Source organism: Marmota flaviventris, chromosome 4, assembly GCF_047511675.1.
Source record: "Marmota flaviventris isolate mMarFla1 chromosome 4, mMarFla1.hap1, whole genome shotgun sequence".
Classification (NCBI taxonomy): Eukaryota; Metazoa; Chordata; class Mammalia; order Rodentia; family Sciuridae; genus Marmota; species Marmota flaviventris.
This window is the reverse complement of record NC_092501.1, coordinates 15,779,342-15,794,295: the sequence shown is the minus strand read 5'-3', so window position 1 is coordinate 15,794,295 and position 14,954 is coordinate 15,779,342. Positions and strand designations below refer to the sequence as shown.

General features: G+C 33.1%; 1 protein-coding gene across 3 annotated transcripts in view; it reads right to left on the bottom strand.

The window, feature by feature from the left end:
* Window positions 1-14,954, bottom strand: part of Ccdc186 (coiled-coil domain containing 186) — a 44,882-nt gene that overhangs the window by 28,329 nt on the left and 1,599 nt on the right. For 2 of the 3 annotated variants that reach the window (XM_027930143.2, XM_071610886.1), the window contains exons 2-4: window positions 9,562-9,680; window positions 5,832-6,527; window positions 675-801 (exon numbers count right to left, since the gene is read on the bottom strand). In XM_027930143.2, the coding sequence (XP_027785944.1) occupies window positions 675-801; window positions 5,832-6,527; window positions 9,562-9,596 (858 nt within the window). In that variant the 5' untranslated portion in view covers window positions 9,597-9,680. The remainder of the gene's footprint in view (window positions 1-674; window positions 802-5,831; window positions 6,528-9,561; window positions 9,681-14,954) is intronic. The other variant, XM_071610885.1, reaches the window with a different exon arrangement.

Here is a 14,954-nt window from a genome sequence, read left to right as displayed (position 1 = left end):
GCCTAATTATGTATTTTCTCAGAACCGTCCTCATTGCTAAGTTATTATACTTTAATGACTAGAATGCTTCTCATCCTGCCCACAGAAGAAAATGCAGCTCAGAAAGATAAAGAGCAGCTCAGTTTTGTTATCAAGTCTAAGTGGTTACTTTGTTGATTAGAGAGTTCATTAAAAAAGAAGAAAGGAAAGAACAGGCTAAGACAGCCAGTTAGCTCTGTGATTATACACAATCACAAGTAATAAGAACAAATCTTCACAGCATAGATAACAAAAATACTGAAAATAGAACCATACTAGATTTTAAGTATAAAAATATCCTAACGCCAGATATAAACTTTTAAGTATGTATAGTATAGCTTCTTACCTTGATTGATAAAAATGGTCTAGTGACTGTCAAATCATATTGTCTTTATTATTTTGAACATAATGTAATATATTCTATTTAGCAGAATAATCACACATATCACAAAATATTTACATAAAATAAAATAATTCAAGCTATGATTCCTACACTTCATAAGAGAATGCTTTAAATATGAGTAATTATGCATTTAAAACATGATTTAATTTACAGAATTTCAATTTATATATAAATTTTCAGGAATGTGTTTATTTTATAAATTATCAATTAAAATTTTATAAATATGGTATTTAAAATTTTTTATCTTTTTTACCTGCTTAATTGTGTTCACATGCTGCTTCTCTGTTTCTGTTCTTTTTTTTAACTCTTCTCTTAAATTGTCTTTTTCTGAACAAATGTCTAAGATGAGCTCCTGATGCTTCTTATTTTCTTTAATTAACCTAAATATAAAAGGGTAGTATAGATAAAACATAATTAAAAATGGATACATAATGAAATGTGGGGTGTTTGCAGATTAGGGTGTAGATATCTATGATTATATTGGGTTAACATTCCAAAGTAATCTTTTATCATAAAGTATCATGTTTGCACAAGGATAAAATTCCTTAATGATACATTTCTCAGAACTGTCTTTTTTTTTTTTTTTTTCAATGCTGGGGATTGAACCCAGGGCATCATGCCTGCCAAGCAAGCACTCTACCATTGAGCCACATCCCCAGCCCTTTTAAGGCTCAAATGCTTCTAATCCTGTCCACATAAGAAAAAGCAGCTCAGAAAAATAAAGATCAACTCAGCTTTGTTATCAAATATTCACACTGTTGATCTATGCATCAGATATTCTGCAAAACATTCTTTTAGCCAATCAGGTGGTTAATTTTTTCCTAGATATTTCAAATCAAGTGACATATAATCAAAAAAAGAAGATCATGTCCTATTATAAACAGGCCTTTGGCCATCTCAACTATGAACAACTTTCTTTCAGCCTAGGAACCCCTGGGATAAGTGGTTTGTAATCAAGAGCAATTTTATCCCTTCAAGCATCTGGAGACATTCTGGATTGTCACAATAAGGGCAGGGGTTGCTACTGGTGGTTGAATGGGTGGAAGTCAGAAAGGCTGCTAAGCACTCTAAAATTCAAAAGACACCTGTACCTTTAACAAAGAATTATCTGGGCCAAAATGGCAATAGGGCTGAGATTGAGGTATCTTGCTTTACATTTTAGAAATATTTTAATGATATACTAATAGTTATATAAGTGTAGTCAATGTAAAACAAAGTTTAAGCAGAAATTTCATCTTAAGTCCCCCTACAAAGACAGAAATAAAATCTTAAAAATTGCCCACAAAGGAATCTGAACTATAGGATACCTAAGAAAGTAAACAACTATTATTATAGGATTGTTAATGTTACTAACTATAAGTTTACTGCACACTATTTGCTAAGTTAAAATTTAAAAAAAAGAAAAAATATATTATTTTCTGAGGGATGGTGGCATACTCTTGTAATCCCAGCTATTTAGGAGGCTGAGGCAGAAGGCTCTCAAGTTTGAGGCCAGCATGGGCAACTTAATGAGTCCCTGTTTCAAAATAAAAATAAAAAGGGCTGGGGATATATCATAGTGATAGAGCACCCCTAGGTTCAATCCCTAGAAGAGTGGGATAAAAAAGTTATTATCTCATTTAATATTAAAAATAAAACTGTAAAATTATCATCACTTCTGTTTTATGAAGTTAAAATAAGACACAATGGAAACCCAGGACTTATTCCAGGTTGTATAGCTAGTAAGTGGCTGAACTGAGTTTTAAATACCGGTCTCATTGCAAAGCCCAGGCCTTTCTACCTACTACTCTGAAGATCACTCATTTACTTAACTGATGCTTACTGGGTACCTACTATGTTTCTTACCCTATCATCAAGGGAGAAAATACAAATAGACATATTTTTAAAAGAGATAAGTTTTTATAACAAAATTTCAGATAGTGATTTAGTCCTATTAAGAAACATTAACTAAAGCAAGAGGACAGAAAGGACTTGAGCTGTGATAAGGCTGACCTTTCTGAGAAGAAACAGTTGAGCGCAGGAATGCAGTGAGGAAGCAAGCATGCAACTGTTTTGGAAAGAGGCAAATGCAGCATGTAGGTTTATTCAAGCCTTTGATGGCACAGTAGTTTAACTTGGATTACATAACACACACACACACACACACACTCATTTGTTACAAAAACCTACTTGAGAGACAATTCTAAATATACTTCACAAGTAAACAGAGGAGGAGTTGGGGAGTGAAGAACCACAAACATTATAATTCTCCTCCTTCTCCTTTTGTGGTATTGAAGATGGTACGTGCTTGGCAAAGGCTTTACCACTGAGCTACAAAGCCGTTCCAAATTGTTATTCTTATTTGCCAAGTACTCATACAAATAGATAACTATTCTTAATTAATTAAGAATTTTGTTGGGACCTTGGACAACAACAATGATACATTAGAAAACAGAAGAATAAAAAATAGTGAAATGATGGTTGCCGGAGGTCAGGAGGTAGAGGAAATGGGGAGATGTTAGTCAAACGTTACATACTTTGGGTTATAAGATGAATAAGTTCTGGGGATCTAATGTACACCAGAGGAACAATAATTAACAATACCATATAATATACTTGAAATTTGCTAAGAATAGATCTTAAGGGTCCACACCACATACACATACCCCCAAAAGTATATTTGTAAGGTGATGGATATGTTATCTAACTTCATTATAGAAATCAGTTAACAATGCATATCAAATCATCATGTGGTACACCTTAAATATATACAATTTTGTCAATTACACTTCAATAAAGCTAGGGAGAAAAGGAAAACAGGAATGGATATATAAACAAAGACATCTGAAAACAAATGCATTTATGAACATTTCAATCAAAGGAAATGAAAAGTAGTTTTCTTCATGAAAAATTAAAATGAAGGCAAAAGAAAAGAAATTTTAGTTGTTTAAGAGCTGACCTGAATGAACAAAGCTTTTACTTGGAATTAAAAATATTATGTTTATGATCAACCTCACTTTAAAGTAACATATGACATTTGTACAATGCCTAATGCCCACAAAAGTCCCATCTGGTAAGTACCCCTCATAGAGATGAAAAATATTTGACTCAAAAGAGGTTTATATAGTTAAGGTAACACTTGCAAACAGCAATGGGAATCTTCCAACTCCAGGTTTCTGATCAGAATTGTGCTTACCCCACTGCTCTGACAGGATGAAGCAAAAAAGAAGACTCAACTTTTTACTTTTTATTTTTAGATAAGTTCAACAATTTGTAATTAGTTAATTTCTATAACCACATTTATAAAACCTCTGCAGCCAAACTAACAAGGCTTAGATTATAACCTTACGTTGATTGCATGTGACCCTGAACAAGTTACTTACTGTTTCAGGTACCTCATCTGTAAAATTGGGATAATAACAGTTTATACTAGAGTTGTTAGGAAGATCCCATGAGTTTATGTGTGTGTGTGTGTGTGTGTATACACACATATATAGTGCACATTATTAAGAGCATTTTTTTTGTAATTATCATTAAATGCACATGTCTTACAATTTATAAGAGATGTACAAAAGTAATGAGTCCACATCTAAGAAAAGTGAAAAGAAGCAAAAATGGAAAGGTCTAAAAGATAGGTGCAGAGAGCAAAGTAATGAGGAAGTTACCCTGAAAAAAATTAAAAGTGGCAGAAGCTCCAATGATTCAAATACATAGAGAATACAGTTTATTCACAAAATAGCACTATTAAGGATATAAATAGGAGTAACGCAATAGTTGTAAGGTAGCACTAAGAACAGTGTTAGAATCTTGAAGATATTTGTAAGCTCAAAGAAACTATTCACAACAGTCAAAATGGAGAAGGAACTCAAATGTCCATGAAAGAATAAACAAAATATGATATACACATAGAATGGAAAATATTCAGCCTTAAAAAGTATGGAAATTCTGACACACTCTATAATATGGATAAACCTTGAGGACCTTATATGAAGTGAAATAAGCTAATCACAAAGAGACAATACTGAATGATTTTACTTACATGAAGTATTAAGAGTAATCATACTCATAAAAAGAGAAAGTAGAATGGTGGCTTCCAACAGGGACTGGGGAGAGGTGGCAATAGGGATTTGCTATTTAATGAATATAGAGTTTCAGATTTGGAAGATAAAAAATTCTACAGGTTGGTTGTACAAAGATGGTAAGTTTTATGTTTTGTGCATTTTATCACAAATGAACTCAAAAATAGAAAAATACAAAAGGGACAAGCCTAGATAATAAGAGACTAAAGCTCATTGGGTAAACCAATGAAGGATTAGTGATTTGGGCAAGACTGATCCACTGAATAGGATATTCTGAAAGACTGAAAACCAGAAGGAGGAGATCATGAAAAGGCAAACTGATATCAAATAACATTTGAATTATGGTATATTTTCTTCTGTTATCCTCCTCTGTCAAGTAGATTACTTCTCTTTCTCTATACACACATTCTCTTGATTAAAAAAAACAAACAAAAAAACTTTGAGAATCCTATTTAAAAGAAATCACTATATATTTTAGTGAAGGCTAATATACTTTATTTAACTTTCTTATATGTTACAAAAGAGTACCTAAAATAATGCATCACTTAGCTATATAAATCAAGAATAAAAATATAAGGTAATACAATATATTAGGAAAACTAAATGAAATCATTATTAAAATTTTATGTTCTTGGATGGGCACGGTGGGGCATGCCTATAATCCCAGTGGCTGGGGAGGTGGAGGAAGGAGTATCATGAGTTCAAAGCCAGCCTCAACAAAAGCAAGGCACTAAACAACTCAGTGAGACCCTGTCTCTAAATAAATTACAAAATAGGGCTGGGGATGTCACTTAGTGGTTGAGTGCCCCAGAGTTTAATACCTGGTACCCACTCCCATGAAAAAAGTTTATGTTCTTATTTATTGAAGGAAAATCAACTAATTCTATGTCCTTTAGATTTTAATTTTCAAACTAATGTATTTACATTGGAGATTTTTAAAAAAAATGTTGAATTTTATGACTTTTAATTTCCTTTTAAATTTTTCTTATTTTTAACATATTTCTACATTCTTTCAACAATGAAAAACTTAGGTGGGGAAATATAGCTGAGTTGTAGAGTGCTTGCAAGTATTAGCACCCTACTGAAGGCCCCAAGTTCAATACCTAACCCAGCAAAAAAATTTTTTTAAAAGTTTTGTCTTTATAAAAAATTCAGTTTTTAAATGAACTTACACTATTTAGTATAATATTTAGTACTTTAGAGTATTAAATAATTAGAAAAACTTGGCACTCAGTAAATACACCTTTATCATGGCTGTACTATGAAATTATTAGTAAACAAGATGATAACTTAAAGAAATTATATCTGTAGTCCTAGAGAAAAAAATTACTTAAAGGAATTTTAAAACTTACTTTTTTATAGTATGTTCCTGCTGCAAATATTTATCTTGCACACACTTTTCAAACAGAACTAATGCATGTTCTCCTTTATTCATGCCATTTGGTACTTGGTGTTCTTCTGCAAACTCTGTAGACAACAGCTCAGATTCTATTTCTTCCAACAAATCCTCTGATGCTGAAACATTTTTTATTTTTGAAATAAGTTTCTTGGTGCAGTCTGTATCATAGAGACTTTCTGAGTAAGTCTTTTGATGAGCTGCTTCTGTAAATGTAGGTGACCTTAATTCTGCCAGTATTTGTGTTACTGTCTGTTCTGTTTCACTTGTTTTAGACACTTGCTTTGCAAAATCTCCACTAGGTAAGTTAGTTATTTGTTCGGAATCTTCTGGGCATATGTCTTTTTTGGCAGAAGAATCCTCACATCCATCATTATTTGGGACATAATTTTTGTGTGCTTCAACATGACTATTGTGTTCATTAGGCAGACATAAAATTTTGTCACAATTTAATGACAATAGTTTGGATTCATTTTCTAATCTGCTGCTTTCATCACCAGAAAATGAGCTGCATGAATCTTCCTTTAATTCAGATATTTTCCCAATATTTTTATCAGAGGAAATGAAGGCTTCATTCTCCGTCTCTGACATGTTGACAAGCACCAATTCACTTTGCATTTCTTCAAATTTGCTTCTGATCTTTGTTTTATATCTAAGAAATTAAAACATCAAAATTTAAAAAAAAAAGAATTTAAACCAAGACCTCATATCTCTTTGCTCACACTCCATGATATGCAATAACCAAAGACCATAGATTTTTCCCAAAAATAATTTCTTTAATAAAAATCTCTCTTGGAGAAAAAAGAATAGTATAACCAATCCAAATTATCTACAATCAGCAGAGCTACTGCAAAGTCTCATTGTCTTTCCTCCTTCCATTTAGTCACCTAACATCCCTAATTACTTTGCTGCTGTTTAGCATTTTCCAATCATTCCCGGAAGATGTTAGGTAGGGAATAATACTTATAAATGGAGAATTAGTGCCAAAGATGTTTACACTTCTTTCAGCTCTGAGGGGAAGAGACTACAAGATCTATAAGAAAATACTGGAGAGGGAAGACAACAATGAAAACACTAGAAATCACAAACCAAGATAATAATATAATGCATATTAATAATGTTAAAAAAATTTACTGAGAGTGGCTCAGGAGGCTGAGACAGGAGGATCACGAGTTCAAAGCCAGCCTCAGCAAAAGCGAGGCACTAAGCATCTCAGTGAGATCCTGTCTCTAAATAAAGTACAAAACAGGGCTGGATATGTGGCTCTGTGTCCAGTGCCCCTGAGTTCAATCCCGGTTACTCCCGCTCCCCCTCCAAAAATTTACCTAGAAGGAAACCAAATAATAACAAGTCACGGTGACCTATAGCCTATAGACCTAGCTCTGAAAATAAAGGATTCCCTGATAGAAATTAATTTTTTACTGAGGCAGTGATCCATGAAGTACCATGATGATTTTTAAACATTTTCATCAAAAATAAAACAATTTTCAAACAAACCAAGTGGAGCCCACATGCACTACCTAGGTGAATAGAAGCAATATTTAAAAATTAATTTGACATGGTTGGAATACGTTTTGCTATTATTTAAAAAGATTACTATCCTGGCTACTTTATAAAAATCCCTCAGCTTCAAAGATTGCCTTAGATGGATAAATATAAAATCTCTCAGTGATCTTATTGAAAATTGTCAACTTCTTTTGTCAGGTATCAAGAAAGCATATATAGAGCAGATGAGCTACCAAATCGTTAGATTAAAAAGTAGGCAGGTGATGTTCTCACAGAGATGAGTGCTATACTCATCTGAAAACAGATGAAAACAAAATAAAGGTCAATTTTTTAAATAACAAAATGAGGTATAATGGAGGGGGTGCACAGAGGATGACTAAATAGGATAAGAGAAGACTAGTAAGATAGAATCCTCAGAAAACTAAGCAGGAGTGAATTTTGTTAATAAAGACAAATCTGGAGCCAGGCATGGTGGCACACACCTATAATCCTGGCCCATCGGGAGGCTGAGGCAGAAGGATAGCAATTCAAGGCCAGGCTCAGCAACTCAGCAAGACTCTGTCTCAAAATTAAAAATAAAATAAAATAAGAAAGAACTGGGGATATAGCATAGCACCCCTAGGTCAATCCCTAGTAGAGAGGGGAGGGGGAAAAGGAGAAATTGTAATAAATCACAAGACTTATTTACAAGACTCCTATAGGTTCAAGTATTTGTTGAATTAAAGTCTATAAGCACAAAAATGATATTCTAAAACTAGTAAGACTCGTATTTGGTGAACCTCATTTTAGGAATACATAAAATTGGAGGAACAATTAAAAGGAAAGAGAAGATCATCAGCTTCTTTTGTTAAATAAATGTTGCCTTTTTGTTTACACTTTAGCAACTAATATAGCCATTGACTTTGGCACTCTAAGCTATCTATCTGTATAATATTTACTTTCAAACAACCAAACAGAAATCATCATTATCTTGCTGTATATATTAGATAACAAGCCAAAGCCCACACTGATGTCAAACACTTGGTTTAGAAAATGCAAATAGTGTAGTAAGTAAATGAAAAGCCTCATTAAGTATTTTATATTCCAAAATCTAGAACAAAGTGAAATTATTTTCCAACAGGGGCACTGGCCACTTATATTACCTCACTCAAGGTAACTCACTTTAAGAATAACTTACGAATGTGTTACTGTTTAATTTAAAATCTTAACAATTTAGAAGTCAATCTAAAAGTGAACTTTTTAAAGTATCATGAATCTAACAGAAATTGAATCCAAAGCAGACTAAGACATAATATAAGTAGCAGATAAAAAATGCTATGCTCCTCAGCATTCAGCAAGTGAGAAGCAATTTATCAACAACTTTATGGCTCTCCTCCATGTGCCCTGATTTGTCAACAGAAAAACACTAAACAAAAATTGGTTTATTATCCTTTTACCAGCTTTTGTAGTTTTCAAGAATTTAGTCTCCAAGTCTTCTCCTCTGCTAGAATTCATTTACTTAGATAACTTGAAGCCACAACTCATAGCTGATGCCTACATAATTTTTCAATCCTGTACTTGAGTTACAGATATCATATTATCTATCAACTCTTCCTCACTGCCTCTGTCTCTTTATTTAATACTCTACCTGAATATAGGCATTTCCACTGGAAGTTTCTCTACCACCTCAAACTCAAAATGACCAAATTCAAAATCATAATTATAGTTTCTATAATTGAGTACCCTCTGCTAATCTTTTCTGTCAATGATATTATTTTTACTAGTCATCTGACTTCTTCCTCTCCTTTGCCCTCATATTCTTTTTGACAATTTTAGGTCTCCTATATTTCGATTGTCGTTGTCCCCTACCTGCAACCCAGCTAGGCCTCTGATTACTCTGGAACACTTAACTGTTGGTTTCTCAAACTTACTCCATTCTCCCCTCCAGCTCCTCTTCCTAAAACTCCCAAATGAAGGAGCAAGGTTAACAGAAGGGCAAGGTGCTTGAGACAACCCGGGGATGGCACAGGATCAAGGCAAGAGACAGGTCATCCAATCCCAGAGAAAGGGCTGAAGTGTAGTACACTGGCTTGGAAAACAGGAATAGGAGCCACTCTCTGAAGTGGGTCTTAGTGGCAAAAGGGGCCAGGGATCTACAACACTGTCCCTACAACATCCACATGCATCACCTCCTCAGATACCTCGGTCCAATGCAGCCAGATGGACCACAGTGCATCCAGGGCTACCTCTTCTCTCTTCGGAGGTTCAGGTAATGAAAACTGCCTCTACTGGCTGGTTTCTTCACCCAACTCCAAAGGTGCTAAGGTAAAGAAAGAAGAGGAAGTCTGTCTTGGAGTCAGATTATACCTCTTCTTCTTCTTCAATCACAGCACCTGGGAACTAAACAGCTTCAACTTTTCTTCAGGGAGAATAAGTTTGTGATTTCATTTTAATGTTGTAGTTGTTTTTTAAATGACTGGGGTCTGTCTTAATTTTTGGAATAACCAAAATTGACAATAATGTCAGACCAAGACCTTACTAAAGGACTGCCCTTCAGAGGAAAGTTGCAGGGCTGAGTGTTTTACACAGTATAAATAGGGACCCGTTTAAAAAAAAAAAAAAAGAGCTGAGGAGACAGCTCAGTGATAGGGTGTTTGCTAGTATGTGTGATCATGGCCTTGAATCCGAGTCCCAACACTGTAAAATAAACAAACTTTTTAATATTTATTCCCATAGTTGAGATTCCACACTAAACCAGTAACATTACTTTTCCAATCTTCTCTCTCAACATATTCCTAAAATAAATGCTTCACTATACTAAGTCTCACCAGTCTACTAGGATTCCCACAACACACACATTAACATTTCCATGGTTTTGTTCTCATCCATATTGTTCTTTCCTTCAGTCTATCTAGAGACTAAAAATATGTTTAAAGGACTGATTCTAATATTAAATCTTCCTCCAAATTTTCCCTCATCACAAGTACAAAATAATTTCTATGTAAAGTAAAACACACTGCATTTATGCTCATTAAGCAGTTCAAGCCTTTCTTTCTTATGACATTTTTGAGCAGGCATCCTTCCACCTTTTAAATGAGCTTTGTTTCTGCAAGAAGGAACCTCATTCTGAACTCAAGTCAAAGTTCTTAAGTCTCAAGCAGTATAATAATAAATAGGTAAATCTATTTTCTACGTTAATTGCTCATTTTTGCAAATGCTGTGTAGCAAGTTCTCAACAATGGTGGAACCCACTGGGTTTACACAATGATCTGGCATCCACACATCATTTAGTGGGTGGGTAACAAGCTGTAAGACAGCGCAGAACAACAAAAATTTTCCTTACATCCTGCTGCATATTCATCTAGGAGGCAAAATAATCAACGGTTTTTATAATTTCCTAAGCTTAGGATCAGTTTTACATATTGTATAAATTAAGGAAGACTAAATTTAATCTCAAAAAACAGTATTTTCTATACATTCTCCCAGTAATATGCCTATAGCCTCTGAAAAAGTCATCATGTAAGCCGACATCTGGTAATCACTTAGAACTTGCAAACTTAGTGTTCTAATGATCAAATAATTATTGACTGAATAACAAAGAAAAAAGAGAGGATTAAAGGAAAGGAGAGGGTTAATCAAGATCTTTGTGATCTACTACCAAAGCCATTACCAAAGATTAAATAACTGCACAAGAATGGTAATAGACAAAAACAAACAAAAAATGTAATAACCTTTGATTTTCTCCACAATCAACTATGGGAAAAAACTAGTCAGCTGAGTCCTCCCACAGGCCTTTCCAGTTGGCAATACTGATGCAGACCAATTTGGATGCTCTTCAAGTTTTTGTTTTGGGAGGGGAGTTATCACCAAAGCTACTAAGGATAGAATAGCCTAGTACTAGATTAAATGGGGGGGATACAAAACTAGATATTGACAAGATTATTTTAATTTAAGAAGAATCTGTACAAATCAAATTCACATTCTTAAATAAATGCAGTAATTTCAATTATAGATTACAATATAGGTTGCTTTTTCAATGTTAAAAGTAATACAAGATATTTCAACTCTTTATTAACTTTCACTTATTAGGGGAAATACCATATTTAAAACATTATAGTAACAAAACTCCTCTTAATTCAAACATTTATTTTTCCCAGAGTTGTTTGTGTTTCTGACACAGTACTACAGGACCAATTCACACTTCAAAACTGTTTCAGTAGGTGAGAACTGGTTTCGCTCTTGCTGGAGCTCATCAGCTGTAGGCAACTGGTCAAGAAGCAGTTTTTACGTGCCTTAAAGCAAAGCATGATCTACCTTGAATTTTATTTCTTTATGAAGGAATGAGTGTTTAAAAATTATTTACAAAGTTATATAAATAAAAACACTTTTAACAGTTTTGGGTTCTCTTTCCTGTTTTTTCCACTAATTAGTATTATAAACAATAAAAACTTAAGCTTACTCAAGAAACTGCAAATACAAATTCATCCAATCTATAGATGTTTGGTTAACAGGTTATCAAATAAACGTGCCTCATACAAAGGTACCAAGTTGAAAATAATTTCCAGAGTAGATATTTAATCCATTTGTTAAAAACATATTGAGAATCTACATGTTCTAGGTGTTGGGAACACTATAGGGAATAAAACAGACATTCCTCATCCCTCAAGGTGCATGCCTGAGGTGAGATGTAGTGGACCAATACATAAAGACTATGCTGTCTTTTATTCTTGTGTTTTGTTGCTAAAAAACACAAAAGCATTACAGACCATACAGCTTTTAACATTACAACATTTTAATGTCTGCCAGTGTTCCATCAGAATATACACATATATATAAATTCATAGCTATTTTAAATCCAGAAGAACCTTGGTTCAACCTAAATACTTTATAACAAACTACAAACTTTGAAAGTATAAATTGTACCATTCAAGCCCCAAATAATATCATTAAATAATATACATTAAGATAAGCAAACTGAGCCTTGAGATAACTCCTTTCAACATAAGCTTTACTGTTCTTTATAGTAAAAGTTTAAGTATAGCAAGAGGGTTTTGGTTTCTTTCTTTCTTTCTTTTAACATATTCCCCCCAAATACATTTGAAAGAAGTATAAACAAAACTTACCTTTCTATCAGTTTTAGCAAGATTCTGAAATGGCAATTAAATTCAGAAGCAAAAATCAATGAAAAAAGCATTCACATAGTTCAATATCATCTGCTCACACCATCAAACAATTGATTTTCACATATATTAACTTGAAAAGACATACTTTCCTGGATAAAGTTTTTAAAAATAACAGTAAAAAAGTGAACATAAGAAACATGAATACCTTGTTTTCCAGAATGAAACTGTCTAATGCTTATGTTTTATTTAAGATGAATTTACACAGATCCAATTCTGCTCTTAAAACATAAAAACTGAGTTGCTGTTTCAAAGAACTCTAGATGCGTTATGCAAAAAGGAAGAAAAAAATTTTTTTTCTGTACTGGGCATTGAGTCCTCTGCCTCATAGTACATGCTAGGTATGCACTCTACCACTGAGCTATGCCCCCAGACCTTTTATTTTTTATTTTGAGACAGGGTCTCACTAAGTTGCCCAGGCTAGTCTTGAACTCGCAATCCTCTTACCTCAGCCTCCCAAGTCATAGGGATTACAGGAATGCACTACCACACACAACCAGAAAGATACAGTTTTTAAAGCGGAATAATTAAGATCTTAATTAAGCTTTTGGGTAAAATTGAATACATTGGGTTTTCTTAAAAATAAACACAGTTGTAAAATTTAAAAGTTTCTTTTAGCTCACCAGTTTAAAAATTTGTATTATGAAGCCAAAGTCATTTATTGCCATGGAGGTCTTTCAGCTTTGTACCCAAGACTTGGGGCAGGGTGAATTTTTATGCTATATGAGTTATTATCACCTGCATGTTCATGTACAAACACACACACAAAGATGTTTTTAAAAGGGATTAAGACACCCCAAATAGTACCAAATCCTATGACAAGATAACAAGAGAAAGAAAAATTATGACCCATCATGATTCCAGAAAAAAAGGGTCAGTGACCACATCATATATCACAGAAGTTATATAGGTTAAATTATCAGTTTGGTATATTAGAGTCATGCAATTTTAGATACCTCTAATAATTTTTTTAAAATATTAAAACAGAAAGTTTATTAATACAGAAATCTTAATTTGCAGCTATTTGTATTGACATCACTACTTGCACTTTAATTAGTTTAAGAAAATATGAAAAGTTTTTTCAATTAATTTCTCTTCCAAATCCAAAAACTAAAAGGACAAAAGGGAAAGCTAATAGTTAAAAAAATAATAACTGCAAGTTGTAAGTCTGCTTTATGTTAAAGAGTTTGGGCTAATATTTAAATTTTGAATCCACCTTTGGTCTAGATTTGGTTAATTTGGTATGGTATAGTTTATAAAACTAATATTCATTTGCGCTTAGTACATAATCCCACAGTAGACGATGAGCTCATGTGTGTTTTAATAACAGAAAAATGTTAATAAATAGATCCATTCAATACTGTGCTGGACCTAATTACCCCCAATGTTTCTCTTTATTTACTAACCAAAATAAAAATTTTAAACCTCAGTAGCTAATAAAATTCAAAGGATTATTTGAAACAATTTAAGATTAAAGGATCAATTGTTTATGATCCCACTGCTGCCTCTAAAATGATTAGTAAGTATAACATTCACAACATTGTAAACCCAGTAACATGTTTATAAGAAATTCAAGAACTGGTTCTAGTATTTAAAAGTAGAGATAAGAAACAAATGAGAAACCTAAGTTTTACTAAAAGAAAAAAAAAAAACTTCAGGTTAAGGATTCTTACTTTAATTGACACTGTTTGAGGGCTTGGGAAACTAGGGAAGATTTATTAATAGTACTTTGAAGGAAAAGATGGTTTTCTAAATCTCTAAATAAGGCTGCTTTCATGCTACAACCTATCATCCCCTCCCTAAAAAGTTGAGTATACTGCACTGTTTTGAAATGTTAGTGTGTAACTATAAACATGTTTTTAAAATGAATATACTAGACAATTATCATTAGCTATATTGTTACTGTATAGTATCAAAAGACAACTCTTTGGTTTATGGATCAGGGAACTAAAAGGTTAGAGTGGTGACTGTATTGCACATTAGACACTCCTCTCAGCAAAAAATAAGACTCTAAAATGTCAATTACTTTCTATGGAATCCCTATCATTTAAAGAAACTTTAATTAAGTTTATACACAACTACTTTGAATTAGATAAGGCCCCCCAAATTAAACATAATCCATGCATCTTCTGGGGGACTCCTCAATAATCATTTTCCCTACTACCCTGCAAGATTTATGAACTACCCAATATCTTATCTGAATATGTTTAATTTAAAATAACACAAAAAGACCAAAAAGGAAAAAAAGAAGGAGGCTTATTTATCATCTGTTTTTCATTTCAGAAAGAACTGAAAAGTAATGCACACAGAACAGTGTACTTTATACACAAAGATACTTCAGTTTCATTCTCAATGACTCTAGAACCTTAATCTTTTCTGAAAGATCACTCTGCCAAATAGGAGGGTGTAGTTAA